Raw genomic sequence first — 16,042 nt, 5'->3', positions numbered from 1 at the left:
ACTGGATAAGAAGGTATAATGTTAGGTGAATCCCAAGCACCAGTGACCAATTCCAGCAATGCCAACAGTCCTCTGTTCAGACTGTACTTTGTCAAAATCCACTTGTACTTTGCTCATCGCGTAGTTTGTTTACAAACAAAAACCTACATGTTAGCAAATATTACTGTTGTGTAGCTTCTCCACTGGAAGCTAAATTATAATGGAATAGGACGAGAAGATGCAAGAAAAATATTACTGTGTTCCTTTCTGCATATTATCTTAAAGTCTCAATGTACATGCCAGAAATCTGTCTTCTTAGAAACAGCAGAGAGAGATAAGCAAGCATTAATTGTACCCTGTGAACTACATAAATACTGAGCGTTTGCAATGCTTATATGAAAAATATTTGGAACAGTCTTTTTACAAAAGCAACAGGGCAATAAATCTAGTTATTCTTCCCCTTTACAAAGTAAAAATTCAAAGCTCCAGCATATCAGTTTTAGTTTATACATCAGGTCAAACATGTAGAGCAGTTTGCCTCTGATGTTCTTTACAAGGTCACTGGTGATATGTAGATAACTGAGAGGTGGACAGAAATGCAGAAAACTATGTGGTTTTTTTTCAACTATTATAGAAGTGTGCAAGCTCTCCTACAGACATGCCTTGCAACTGCCCAGTATAACAGCTGAGTACTCTGCAGTAACTAGTGAAAAAATTCTGCTGATGAATAGCTGTTGCTGCGTGCTGCAAGCAAAACTATGAAGAAGCAGGGACCCACTTAGTTACATAATAGTCATTTAGTCGATCAGCTCTCACATTTAGATGATTTGATATGATTTCCTTTGGTCTCCTGCATTTCATCTCCATCTTCTGACTGACTCTGCTTTTAGTGAATATAAATGGGTATGACCTGAAGGACAGCTTGTTCACAATTAAAACTTCTGAGCACATTCAGTAACTACCACCACCTCCACCATGTGTCTGAGCTTTTTTCAGTCCGGCGGACTCACCACAGCCTCTATATATGTTCCTTCTAATACTTCTCTTATGAGGAGTTAGGATGTGATTGTGGAAAAGAAATTGAGGACAACTGCATGTGTTTCTGGACAAGCTGAAGAGGAAATTCATGGCAGAAATACTTTGCTGGAAATAAATTTCCTACCTTTGGAGAATTTTTAGAACTTCAGGCATTCTCACAGTCTGCACCAGCTCATAGCCATCTTTCAAATGGAGAGAGCAATCAAATGGAAAAAAAGCAAGGCGGGTAGCAGATCAGTTGTTGAGACACTCAAGTTGTACAAAATCTAGCATCAAGCTTGTGCCTACAGCTGGTCCAAACTACGGATTTTGTCACTTCAGCCAGCAGTGCAGTGAAGTGACTGTCAGCTGTGACTCAGTGAGTTCAAGTTGTTTGCCTGCTCAAAGAAATCCTGAAAAAGGAGTCACAGATATGTTATGTCAGCACCCAACCTTACTCTGAAAACTGTTTGGCTGACAAGGTTGTGTTGGGATGCCATATAAAGCAAAGTCAGACTCTGCAAAATGATTTAATTTCAGTGGGCTTACTAATTTAGGACAACAACAACATATAAAAGAACTAAGTCTTATTAGCTTCTACTGACCAACTCTATCTGTGCCCTTTTTCCCTAACTAGTCAAAGGCACTCTGTACAGGTGTTTTCTCTGGCTAAGCACGACATCTCCTGTCATCACATTTCAGAGAGACTCTCTCTGTGCAGTTTTTAGAGATGCTGTGCGAAACAGTCACTAAATTTAATACTGTAAGGAGATATTTATGAGCTGCATTGCAACTCCAACCCTGAAATTAAGGACACTCTCTTATCCTGTCGCTCCAACTTTTTCCTTCAGCCATTCACAAACATACTTTCCACCTCACAAACACAGCCAGAAGCCAGAAGGAAATCAAGAAGGGAACAGTATTCCTATCCAAGTGCTCAGAAAGATAATTCATGTGCAATGAAAGCAGAAAGGCAGTTTGAGCTGCTGAAATGGCAGCATAATCAGTATTCACAGAAATCCTGGAAGCACAGGTACTTTTTTAAAATTGCAATAAATTCAGATGAATTTCTCAAGTTCCTGGCTATCAGGAATCTCTATGTTATCTCCATTAATAACCTTGAGCTCTGTTTGGTGAGTCAAAATTGCATTAACTTTTTATGGTAAAGATGCTTTTTTACTCAGATGTTATTCATTGAGGAAAAGAACACAGATCCAATCTGAGTCACTGAGGCAGTTCCCTGCTTTCATGGCTAATTTTGTAATTCAAGCTGATTCATATATTGACCAAGCTCTCTCTTGTTTTTTTCCTTGCAACTTCCAGTGGGTAGCTTTACAGAAGCTTACTGGTGGGAACCTTTCTTCTGATTTCCAGCTGGAATCTACTGCTAGTAAATTTGTATATAATTTTAATTACCAGCATTGTTCTGTAGCATAGATAGCTCTTTTTTTCCTTGCTCTGCTCTTCATCACTGATCACTCCTAGAAAAAGTGATTTATACTCTTTCCGTTCATGCGTTTCCTCTGTTTAACAATTTTAAAATAATTTATTATTTAATAAGTCGTAAAAGTAAGAATGCAAGGACTTTATTTTCCATGTCATAGCCAGGGTCTTCCTTTGCTTCTGTTCTAAATGAAGTCACCTCTTCAGTAACTGGAATTACAATGTTCCCTTACAGTTTGAAGTCACCTTCACCTACTAAGCAGCAACAAAAATCTATTATCACTGTGCATTAGCAAGTCTTGCATTGGCTCTGCTGTGTCTTTACTTACAACACTTACCTCTGGAGGTCATGAGGACAAACATTTAACAGGCTGCTTAGCTTCTGACAATTACAAGCAGTACAGGAAGGAGAAATGCCACCAATGACAGTCATGCCATTTTCCAGGCTGCTCTCAATCCATTCTCTGCCAGTCTGTATTTGTGCTGGGATAAACATCAACGAACATGGAACATCTCATTTGTTTGAAAAGTGGTATGTAGAAGTTGAAAGCAATTTACAAATGACACTGAGCAATTAAAACACAGATGGATTATCAGAGGCCAAAAGGAAATCACTGTTTTCTTCAGTATAACCTCAAACCTCAGTAAACAATCAAAAATGTCACACAGGAAAGTCCCTGGGCATAAATAACATACTGGTGTGCCATATCCCAGATATCATTATCCCATGCTATAGCTGTGCAGAATGCTGTGCCACTTTGTTGACAAGAAATAGACTGTGGATTGAGTGATTCATAAAACAGAAATCTTATCCAGAACATACAAAGCCTATCAGTGTTATTTTTCTCTGCATTTGCTTTGCATCTATTACAGTATGTAAACCTATTATAGAAAATACAAAATCAATTCTCATGAAGAAATATGATTTTTCTTACATCAGACTTCATAAGGCTCCTAAGATATTCCAGAAATCAAACATTTTGACATCTCCTGTCGACCTTTATATCATTCATCAGTTGTGTTTCACTGGGATCAGATTTTCACAGCAATCAATCAGAATTGTAGAATCACAGAACGTCCAGGGTTGGAAGGTACCTCAAGGATCATGAGTCTCCAACCCGCCTGCCACATGCAGGGCCACCAACCTCCCCATTTAATACTAGACCAGGCTGCCCAGGGCCCCATCCAATCTGGCCTTGAACACCTCCAGGGATGGGGCATCCACAACCTCTCTGGGCAGCCTGTTCCAGCACCTCACCACTCTCTCTGTAAAGAACTTCCCCCTGACATCCAACCTAAATCTTCCCTCCCTCACCTTAAAACCATCTTCCCTTGTTCTGCTGTTATCTACCCTTTCAAAGAGTTTATTCCCCTCCTGTTTGTAGGCTCCCTTTAGGTACTGAAAGGCTGCAATGAGGTCACCTCGCATCCTTCTTTTCTCCAGGCTGAACAAGCCCAGCTCCCTCAGCCTGTCCTCATAGGGGAGGTGCTCCTCCCCTCTGATCATCTTTGTGGCTCTCCTCTGGACCTCTCCAACAGCTCTCTGTCTTTCTTGTACTGGGGGCTCCAGACCTGGACACAGTACTCCAGATGGGGTCTCACGAGGGCGGAGTAGAGAGGGACAATCACCTCCCTGTCCCTGCTGGCCACCCCTCTTCTAATGAAGCCCAGGATACCATTTGCTTTCCAAGCTGCAAGAGCGCACTGCTGGCTCATATTAAAGTTTTCATCCGTCAGGATCCCCAGGTCCTTCTCTGCAGGGCTGAATACAATGCTTTCATTCAGTTCTTATCTCTGGAAAAGAGCTTCCACAACTACACTAACAGCAAGTACTGATTTCTGCCTTCTACCTCTACACAGCTTGTCTTATGCAAGACACAGAAGTCTTTTATTCTATTTTAATTTCTGTCTCTAGAAAGTTTTCACATTGCCTGTGTACAGGTATTCTAGCACATGGTAGATTTTAATAATTACAACATTTGAGAGTTCTGGGTTATTTATCTTCTCTTCTGCACGTGAGGAACATTTTAAAAGAAGGACAATATACTTCTGTAACCCATATACTATGTAAACATAGAAATTTCATAGTACCTCTCATATAATCACATTTACTTGTAACTAACCATTTTTCTTTGATAGAAGCCTCACTGCCTCCTCTTTACTCATCTCCCAACTGATGGTGGTCAGTTTGTTGCCCCCCCGTGTGGCTGTGCCTTTAGGAATGGAGATTATGGGCAATTAGTTGCTGCCAGGCTAACAGAAGCATGTTTGATACTCCAGGCAGAAATTGAAAGTTGTCAGCAAAGTTTTATTTCATAAATAAGGATGCATTTTTAGAAAATAGTAGAACACATCATCTGCATTTCCTAAGGATATGCAGCTAAAACTAAGTGCTGCTTATAAGATTAACTGAAATGCCACAAAAACTGTGATCTAACGTATAATGGTGGAAAGAAAATGAGGCAGGATTTCTCATTCTGTGGAAATAATTTAAGTAAGAACAGTTTGAAATCACCTTTACCGTAAGTCTGCAGACCTTCCTTGTAACCAGAAACTGACCTGAAATGCTTGGTAGTGCTATGAAATATCTGGTATCCATAACCTAAAAAAAACCCTAAGAAGAATTTGAACTGTCTAGAAGAAAAGATGTGGGCAATGTCCCTTTGTGAGGACTGAAAAGCAAGGCTACAAACTAATCCCTTTGCAACATGCTGCTGCATAAAAGTATGCTCCCAGATACAGAAAATGCAAAAAAAAATTGCCTAAAAGAGAACATGAATTTATAAGAAGTTAAGACCATCTATCAATTCTAAAGCACCTTTGGCATGCATAGCTGATGGGAATATCCTTCAAATGTTCTTGAGAGAAAAGAAGTGCAATTGACAGCTGTAGTTTTGGTGGTTAGACACAAATCTGTCAGCTTTTTTTCCCTTGAAAAGAAAAAGCAATGGAAAAAACAAACAAACAAAACACAAAGAGGACAGCTGAATGAATGGAAATTACATTCACTGGCTTGCTCACAAAGCAAAAGGAGCATTCTGAGAACTTCATTTTCTCAGCAATTCCCCATCCATGTTCTTTCATTCCCTAGAGAGCTGACTGTTATTCCTGAGCTTCAAGACAGTATTGTGTGTCATGTTCTGCATGCGTTTGTAAGAGAAAAGCAGGAAGGCTGAGGTTCCCAGAGCTATTATAAAGAGTATTTTGTTGGTCAAATAGAGCTGTTTATATTTTCATCTGACTGACACAGCTCAGTTTGTGCTGATAAACGTTAAATTGTCTTCATATGCACTGAAATCCTTCTGAATGACCACAGAAAACCTGTTTGGAACCTACTGAGCAAAATACAAGTGGCTAAAGGGCAAAATTAGGAAAAAAGCTGGGATGTTTTCTTTTAAGGAAATGGAAAAACCTTTGTTAAGAAATCTGTGAACAAAGTGGGGACACCAACCAATAACTTGTTTCTCTGCAGCCGCACAGCAGGCTGCTGCCTGGCACATCTGTTGCCAGGTCTCCTTCATATACATTCAAAAGTAATTCGGGTCACTGGCTAAAGACTCCACCAACTTCATGTCTGGGTGATTCCAAACCCCAAAATGCCCTATATCATACACCTGGCTGATAAAAAAAAAATAAAATAAAATAAAAAATCATGTTTTTCCCACCAATTTTCATTTTTCTGATGACAATGCTGTTATTTGATCACTGCTGCAGGGACTGGGAAGGCTTCAGATTTCCTGCTCCTTCCAGACTATGATGGTAAGGAAGGTCATCCCGGCTGTCTCCAGGGCAAGGAAGTGCTGCTGAGTTGAGGGGAGGCAGGTGCCTTTTCTTCTTCCATGACATCAGATCTGGATGCACAATAGATTTCCCACCTCCTCACTGACAGCAATCCAAAGGGGCAGGGACTCCTGCACTGCACAGGAGTTACGCAGTTAGGACGGGAAAAAAATCTGTACTTATAAACACAGCTTTATGTTTTGAATATTAAAAAAAAATAAATCCCATTACCCTACGTGCAGACATGAGACACTGCAGGAGCACTGTGGGAGGTACTCTGAAAAACACAGCCCTGTCTATTTTCCTTGAGGGAGATTGGCCAAGAAAGGAGTCAAGAGCCATTTAAATGTCTGCATGTGACTTTGAAGGTGGCCTTCAGGGAGGTACTGACTAAAAGCCAGCAGACTCTTTAATAAATATGAAGGAGAAAGAAAAAAAAGGTATTTTATATGGTGACAGTCTCTGGGAGCCAGGGCGTAGTGCAGGGGAAACACCGTAGCCCTTGTTGAAGTGTTTGTTGAGCTTTTCCTTGCCCTAGCTGTGATTTTCTGTTTTTTTCTGGAGCCAAGTTGGCTGTGTTGCCCTTGCCTGTTCTCATCCATTATCACCCTGCCTTGCTGCAGCAACAACACTGGCTACATGTAGGGCCACATTTCTATATTTGCTCACAGGTTTTGTTCTAATACTGAAAATGAAAAGCAGCATAAGAAAAGTAAACCACCAAATCCTCCCAAGTTCAGATTTTCAATGGCAGTGGGAATGTTTAGTTCCTCTGCTCCTATAGCAGACTACGGTAAATCACGTTACAGAATTTACAACTTTACTTCACACACATAAGTCAGCAATGAGAACCGCGTCTCAGCAATATCTGTTTCTATAGACAGCAGAATACTTTACATCTGTTCCACTCCAGCTTGATAATTAGGTCTCTTAAAGCTGGGTGAAAGATACAGAAACAAAGGGTTTGTCCTTTTTGGAAAGTTACACCCAGAGCCCCTAGGAAAGAGGCTAAGTTTGAAACTTTCAGAGACAATGTTGTTCCTTAGTTCACTGAACACACAGAGTGGTTATCCAAGGAGAAGACTGTTTTTAAGAGTAAATATTTGCTGTATGCTGATTTTAGTGTATCAAATTTTTGTTCCTTGTAGTGTTTCTGTGTTTTAATCTCTGCCTTGATTAAAACAAACATATAGATCAATTGTATAGATACATTATGTGGACACCTACTTTGTCCTGTCTTCCTATATTGTTTTCACTGCTTTTGAAATTGTTAGAATGGGGCAGCACAACCAGCCATGACAGACATGAAATATAAGCAGCTTGAATGTTATTTGAATTAATAATTTTTTTTAAGATCAAATCACTGTGCTGCAGTTTGCAGCTTTTGTGGCGTACGAATACTGTGTGAGGCAGCAATTAATTTCCATCTCCATGAAGATTGCAGAATTAATTCTGATAGAAAAAGAAGATCTACAAAAATAATTCTGAATGAAGAAACATAACGTTCAGACTATACCTCTACTGATAATGCAAAGCTAGGCTCATAGTGTTCAATGTTTTCTTATGAACTGACAAAGGTTGTGGTTTTTTATAAATTACTATCAGTGGATAAGGCATTTCACTTACTTTCAAGTTTAAACAAAATGGCTTTTGCAAGCTTATGAACTCATTAAAATTCTTGAAGTCTGCAAAGCCTAAGTAACAATGATTTTCCCTTGCAGGATTGGAGGTCTGCATTTTCTCCCATGTGCAGCCCTTTGCGTGATGGAAGGGTGTTACAGAGGGCCAAATATGTCTCCCTTAATCATCATCATTCCACCAGCCTGATGTAAAGCTCATTGAAGTCATTAGAAATCATCAAATCCAGATTTCTTACAATAATCAGTTTTGCACAGTGTATCTGTAAGCTATCTAGAATCAAATTGCATTGGTAGTAATCTAAAAACATTTGCTGATTTATTGAAACAGTTTCAGATGTGGTTACTGCTGCCCCTGGCAGTGTTCAAGAGGCGTCTGGATGATGTGCTGCGTGATATGGTTTAGTGCTAGTGGTGGCAATGGTGATGAGGAGATGGTTGGACTAGATGATCTTATAGGTCATTTCCAACCTTGTCATTCTACGATTCCATGATACTGATAGGTACCTACCTGAGGTTACAGGTTTCAGGTGCTTTTTGCACTGGCATTGATGTACACATCAAGATGAAATTTTGCTTACTTGCTCCATTTAGAATACCCAGGCACAGAAACAAATGGGAAAATTCTAAAAATTGTGCTTATTTGCTGCAAGATTTCTGTATTGTAAACGAAACTGTATGTTGTACCCTACCTACAAGAGATTTTACTCTCAGCTGGGAGTTCTCCCAGAACCCAATGCACCGTTTATGTCATGGGATGTGATGGAAGCTCTGTGACACTGCACTCAGAGGTGTCACTGAGAAAGCTGGACACCAATATTGAGAGTACCAAGAGGTCAATGCCACAGAAAGGATAAAGGGTTAAGGATCTCAACCTTAAAGACATTTTTCTACTGGTTATTCCAATTGAATCTTCCCATCTTTAGCTGTAGATGATCAAGAGTTTTAGGCAGTATGACAGCAGAATGAACATCAGAGAAAATAAACATAACTATAGCAGAAAATGCTTTCATATTTGACCTCTTACGATAACTGCAACTTCCAGCTCCATCAGCACCAGTTTGTGTACAACCCAGATGTGTGATCAAGACTTTGCTGTGTTCGATGCTACACAACACTAAATGATAAAGATACTTTTTGTCAGCTCCTTCACACAGGAGCCAGCTTATATCAGCAGCACGGCATGGATTGTTGCATTTATTTATTTATTTATTATGGGATGGAGGAAATAGAGGAATTTGAAATATTTTTTTGAAGGAAGACAGTGAATTCATTATTTAAGTGCAGTACCTGTTGTGTGTGAAAAAAATGGATAAAACTAATTTTCAGAAGTTTGGGTAATCTTTAATGCAATATTTCATCGCTAATGTCATTACAGATAGACATAACTGAGACCTAACAGTCCATAAAGCCTGGAATTTTGCTTTCATGATTGAGCTAGAGCGGTCTGAAGCTCGGCTGGTGAGACAGTGGTTAATCTGGATTTAAATATACCAACTCACAACAGTGTTACATCAAACTAGTTCTATTTAAACTGCTAATGTAGACATACCAAATATCATTAACTTAAGAAACTCTGTTTCTCTTCACCTCACAAATGTGCTCTATGACTCTAGGATAGTTACATTACATACCCCAATCATTGTGTGTTATCTAGATTCATTCAGAATATGATTTACAGTGGAGTGAAAAATCAGTTACATTCTTCATTGTAGTTTAATAGCAGTCTCTGAATTTGTTGGACAGACCTAGATGCCTCTGCACTGCTGAATGAAGTACAATTCCATATTAAAGATGGTGCAATGACTTAACCAAAGACTCAAACCTGGATTTTCACCTTGGTCCCAGATCTTGACTTTTTTTTTTTTTAATTGTCTTCTAAAACTTCTTTTAAGGATACATATTCAGTCTAGAATTAATTATAAATTGAAACACTCTTAACATGTTTCTTCAAAACTGCCCTACTGAACCTATAAATCAGACAAATGGTCAATCACATGCTGTTATTCACACCTGTATTTAGCAGCATTTCCAGTGAAGAAAATCAGCTCAAAATGCAAGTAATTCTGTAATAGCAGGATCTGGGAATTTCCACTGCCTTGCTCCACTTACCAGCACACAGCATTAATTTGTGTAGAGTGCAGTCTGAGGTAGAGATTCTGTGTCCATAAAGTCACTGCAGAAGGGAACATTGATTATTTGTTGCATGTCACTACTAACTTTGTGCTCTAGTCTCAGGTTTAACTCTTTAAAAATAAACACAAATATCTTGTTATTGCCTGGCAGTCTACTCTGTAAATACAGATAGTAAATTGTAAATACAGATAGTAAACTGCAAATACAGATAGATATCAAGACAAAACCCTTCAGGATAGAGCATTTCTTTTACCTTTTCTTGTTCTCTAAGATTTCTAAAGGGTAAAGAATGCACAGATCAATTGCTCTAATTTCACTTCAGCTCTTACTAGCATAATTCCACTTACTAACATGAGTGGAAAAGGCAGTGGATAATCATAGAAGACATTTCCATTACATGTAGACTTTGTGTCAGTCTAAATGTTTTTTAAGTACACGGCAGTATCCATGTGGATTAATAGATGAGAAAAAGCAATTCAGAACATTCCAGAGCATACAAGCATGAGATAACCTTAACTTCACTGATAAACACATGGGAAAAAACACAAACATTCCTCCCAAAGTGTTTCACTTTCCAATTCTATTCTAGGAACATTTTCTATACAGTAGACGATTCTGGGTCTACTACGAAAAAATATGTTCTTGTTACAGTTTTTGTCGTTGTTGTTGTTTTTAAAACCATTAAAATATTATCTATTTAGAAAATCTGGCTTAGTAACGACACATTACACATGTTCATGCTACAAGCATTGGGTTGTTGGGGTTTTTTTGTCCATTCATTAACATTAAAATATTCTGCTTTGAAATTTTGGCTTAGCAAGATGACTTAAATAACTTTAGTTAATTTTTTTATTCAGTTTATACAAAACACTTGACTGAAGGAACAGAAATGTGAAAGAAAAGAAAAGAAAAGAAAAGAAAAGAAAAGAAAAGAAAAGAAAAGAAAAGAAAAGAAAAGAAAAGAAAAGAAAAGAAAAGAAAAGAAAAGAAAAGAAAAGAAAAGAAAAGAAAAGAAAAGAAAAGAAAAGAAAAGAAAAGAAAAGAAAAGAAAAGAAAAGAAAAGAAAAGAAAAGAAATTAGCTGTGCATGTGTCTTTTCTTGATGAGGTGCCGTAGTTACATTTCCCTCATATTTACTCAGGTAAAAGTTAAATCATTTTGATTTTCTTCCTTCCAAATACTGGCACTTTTTAAACAGAAATTCAGTTGATTTCAGTCTCAAATGTTGGCAAAAATGTCTTTAGCTGTAAGATCTCAGAGACAGATTCCTGTCTTTCCTGGTAAAAGTCAAGTCCAGTGAGCAGCTCCACATCCCGAACACGAGCGGAATGGGCCTGAACTCTTTCTTCAACCCATTCAGAAGGCGACCTGTTATCCTGCCAAAGCAAACAAGAACAACGTGCAAGCACTGGTCATTGTCTAGCAAAACCACCAAACAAGAGAGTGGCTTTTAAATGACTTCAGTTTGTAGAACTTTTTTGGGGGGGATTTCTTAGACATCCTTGCAGCCTTTCATTTAAATAACCAAATGGATGTCCCAGAATCTCATCTCCAGAGTAGCACGGAGTTAAAACTATGCTAAAATGGCAAGTAGGATTTTCAACTACTTTAACTGCTTTCTGCCTAATTTTTTATATATGTAGAACAAAGGACTGAAGAAATTCCTCTAACTACTTTGAAAAGAGAAACACTTTAAGACCACTAATACCTCTGGAGTAAGTTTGTCTTGTAGTCTTCCATAAAGTTTTCTCATCAAACGACTGGCTATGCTGCTGTTGTTAGCTCTTCTTACTCCCCTCGCAGGTGACAATATTTCCAAGTTTTCTAATCAAGCCCTCATTTCTTCAAACAACTCTTATGTTTCCTGCTACCTTTTCTGGAGCTTCATCCCTAGCTATCAATTCATTCTCGGCTCATGGGAATAAATCAGTTAAATATTCAGACATCTAAAGATTTTCCAGATAATTGTTCAGAATTGCACAGAAAATCAGTTCACAAAGCTCATTTGCACACAGAAATAAAAAACTATACTTACAGCGCAGCTTTCAGTATTGTCAGGTCGATGAGGAATGATGAAGGACAAAGCATCCAAGGAGCCTGCACAGTTCAGTGGAGTATAGGATGTGTTCTTGCAGCTGGTCAGAATCACAAAGTAATGGGTTGGGACAGGGATTTGTGTGTTGTTTACATGCCTACAAAATAAACACTAGTTAAGAAATTTATCTGGATATCAACTATAAAAACCATTGATGCTGCTAGTATTTTATAAAACCCATCTTAGCATAGATCTTCCAGTATTTTATCACTTTTTTTTTTTTTTTATTTAAATTAACACCTGAAAGGACTCACAGTTTGGTATTTGTTTCATGAACAGCCAAACATGCATGGATTAGTCTTTTTGCCACAAGCACTGTTTTCAATGTGAAAATGACAGAATTAGCTCAGCAGTCTATTTTGCCAAAGTCAGAGATCTCTGCATCTGGATGGTGCTTGATAAGGATGTCACATGTGCCCTTCATTACATTAAGAATTTTACCACACTAAACTAAACGGAAGAGAGAAAAGATGAGCCTCAGGTTCTTGTCAGCAATCAATGCCAGAATGATGACTTGTGGAATGATGACATAGCTACCAGTTTAGGATTCCTAATTCAGAACTTATTTATTCAATTTGTTGGTTGTTCTGTTGACATGGCCACTTTTGTGTATAAACTTTTGAGGAGCTTCCTGAGTTTGCTGCATTTCTTCAAGATTTAACCAAACACCATCAGTGAAACCATTATTCTGCTTAGTATGACTGACTAACTTGCTGAATAAAATATGCTTGTTCAAAACTGTAGACAAAATTATGTGGTTGACTGGGTATTACAGCTTTCTGCTTGGAAGGAAGTTCCAGTCTCTCCTCCCTTGCAACCTCCTACTTCGTGGCAGAGTTTGAGATTTTCCCATTCTCAAACCATTTTTGACAGATGTGGTATTAAGTCTAGCCTTGAATAAAACATTTCCAATGACAGATTCAGCAGTGCAGATTTCCCAGCAGTTGTCTACTGCTTACGAGTTCTTACTGTCAAAAGATATATTCCCTATATTTGGCACAATTCAAATTGTTTGCTCTTATTCGTTTTGTTTGTTTGTTTGTTTTGTTTTTCCTCCTCCTGTCACCATTCACTAGCATAAATATTTGCTCTTAGTATTTCTACTTCACAGAATTCTGCTTTACATAAGTCTTCCTTTAGTCCTATTTCTACACACTTTTGAATTTTAAAATGTATTTTGTTATGCTACCAAAGTTCATTAAAAGCTATCTAGAACTTGTTGGACCTCCAACTGCGTAAGCTATGTAAAAATACCACTCAGGAATATTATGCGTTACTTGCTCAGTGATATGATTCAGTGAATGCATCCAAGACACAAAACTGATCTTTGGTAAAACACAGTTTGAGAAAACTGGGAGAAATTACAAACAGCTGAGACAGTACAGCATAAAAGCAAGACAATTGTAGACGCGTCTTCTGTGTATTTACATATTCTCCCAGTATTTGTGCTAGAGAGGCCAAAAAATGTAGGCATTAACTTGGGAAGCAAATATTGGCCCATGGAATTTCAGTTTCTATAGTATTACACCTGCTTGCAAGGTAATTTGCTATTACTGCATGAGTAATAGTGGAATTATCATTATAAAGGGAAGATTCAATTCTCCTTGATACTTGCTTTTTTGTTCTTCATGAAAATATTTTGTTTGTGTACAGCAGGAAATAACTCATCATTTGAATTTTCCATGTACTTACTGTGTAATTTCATCAAGAGTATCAAAATGGCCATCATAATTGTAATCAAACACTGGTCCACTGATAACATTTACTCCATTCCTTTCTCTAGCATACTTCAGAAGAAGTTCATCATGGAAATAGTCCCATATGTCTGCAAATGAAAGAAAATATAAGCATATTTAATTTAAAATCAGTTACTTCACCAATAAAAAAAAAAAGAAGAAAAAAAGGAACACTGTGCCTTTTTGTTACTTACCTGTAACACAATAAAATTTAAACTAAAATGCCTGTAAAAACAAATCTTCACACACAGTTTGGATTTCATTAGAAAGTATGGACTGTGCTCTCTCACCTTTTAAAGAGTTATGGTAAACACTATCACACCTGTGCAAGCTCCTGCACTACCATAGCTAATGCATTTGATCTGAAGACAGAGATGCAATTCTGAAGCTGAGAGGCCATTTATTTCTGGCCTATCTGCTAGCACCCACAACTGTCAATTGATAGAATCCAAGATAATGACTTTGAGTATGAAATATTTACCACCTGAGGGCTAGTGTAACTCTACAGCACTCACATAAAATATCACTGGCAATTCAGCTTATTTGAGCATGTTATTTGAGCAAATACAACTTGTATATTCTAAGCTAATGAAACTGAATAGTTATGAAGGCAAAAAAAAAAACAAACAAACATGAGTTCGGAGGGCTGGTAGGTTAACCTTATTGATTTATCTCTTGTTTTAGTCTAAAGTAAATTGTTTACAAACTTGTCTTCCCTTAAGACATTGCAAAAGGAAAGAAAAGGTGTCATTTTCCTTCATCTTGAGCCTTTCACCAATAGGATCTTGTCATATGTATTCCACAGCTAGCATTCCATGTCATGACATGTAGGAAATAAGAGAAAATTCAAAAGCAAATAGGTATACCTAAGTAAAGACCAGACAGGATTATAAACATTAAAAAACAAACAAACAAAACAAAAACAAAAACAAAATAGTTTACATAAGTGCATTTAAAATATTATAAATCTGATTTTTAAAGCTTTGTATACATTTGCATGAGACCTGGATATACTGAAGGTTACAAATTAATGCTTTTAAGTCCTTGTCACAGCTATTCAAAATCCAGAGCTACATTTACAGGCAATTAATCAAATTTAATCAAAATCTTGGATCCTACCTTTAAAAGCTCTATACATGGGAACAATGTTGCTGGTGAGTAAGGCATCATATTGTTCAAGTGCAGATGAATTGAAATCTATGTAAAAGAGCAAAGTGTACATTAATGAGATACTAGACAAAGACAAATCTGATAGATATCACTATAAGTTGCAGGTACGTGTCGTTCAATCATTAAACATTTCATAACATTTACAATTCCTTCTATTCTGAAGAAAACAGAACATTTCCTGTTTAATGCAGGGGAGTTGGATTAGGTGACCTTGGGGCTTCCTTCCAACTCAAATGATTCTATGACACTAAGTATGTGAAACTATATACAAATACATTTATGTCTGAAGCATATTGTGTTAGACTTCCATCATAGTTATGACAAACACCAATGACAGTTAAACAAGAAATTTTCTTACCCCAAGAAATTTACAAGAAATTTAATACTCCACAGAATAATTTTAGTTTATTTGCTCACAGAGTAGGAACCATTAGAGCACAATATCCCTGTATTTATTGCTATTATAACTTCCAAGCTATTCTACTCTCATGAGATTAATTTCCTTTTAATTTCCTTTACCTAGGAAGTTAGTTCCCCAGAAAAAAAGTATGTTCTGAAATACAACAAATGGTGCAGTACTTTTGTGATATGCTGGCAAAGGTTCTGTGCAAGGACTATCTGATTTCTATCAATTTGTAATTAAGTAGACATCTGAGCATGGTTGTATAATCCTTCTGCATATTTAGTACCTTCAAATTTTTTACATAGTCTATTCAATGTAATCATTAACAAATTTGGCAATAGGAAAGGAATATTCACATAGGGTAAGACAGACAGCTTTTCATTCCACCCATTTACACCTTTCAAACCTGTTATCACAATCAAGCTGTTAAAAAAAAAATAAAAAAAAAAACCTAAAAGCTCTAAGCCAAAAATATTTAGATGCAAGGAGCTGTTGTCTAGCTTTTGGTGAGTCTACAAACACTGGAAACATTTTTTCTGCCCAACATGCTGATCCAAAGAAGTTTGCTTTGGTGTTTGCTTATATGTTTAAACATAAACCCACATCCAGCTGATTAAGACTTTCTAAACTCCAGCTATAAAAAGAAC

The 16,042-nt window shown here is 37.4% G+C and overlaps 1 protein-coding gene across 1 annotated transcript in view; it reads right to left on the bottom strand.

Annotated features, from left to right (window-relative positions):
- Positions 1-9,178: 9,178 nt before the first annotated feature.
- The window catches only part of ENPP3 (ectonucleotide pyrophosphatase/phosphodiesterase 3), a 33,024-nt gene continuing 26,160 nt past the window's right edge, over positions 9,179-16,042 (bottom strand). The window contains exons 22-25 of the mRNA XM_052671282.1: positions 14,942-15,019; positions 13,779-13,911; positions 12,027-12,183; positions 9,179-11,367 (exon numbers count right to left, since the gene is read on the bottom strand). Coding sequence (XP_052527242.1) covers positions 11,194-11,367; positions 12,027-12,183; positions 13,779-13,911; positions 14,942-15,019 — 542 coding nt within the window. The 3' untranslated portion in view covers positions 9,179-11,193. The remainder of the gene's footprint in view (positions 11,368-12,026; positions 12,184-13,778; positions 13,912-14,941; positions 15,020-16,042) is intronic.

Source organism: Tympanuchus pallidicinctus, unplaced genomic scaffold (genome assembly GCF_026119805.1).
Source record: "Tympanuchus pallidicinctus isolate F22 unplaced genomic scaffold, pur_lepc_1.0 scaffold1, whole genome shotgun sequence".
Classification (NCBI taxonomy): Eukaryota; Metazoa; Chordata; class Aves; order Galliformes; family Phasianidae; genus Tympanuchus; species Tympanuchus pallidicinctus.
This window is presented reverse-complemented; position numbering and strand designations above follow the sequence as displayed.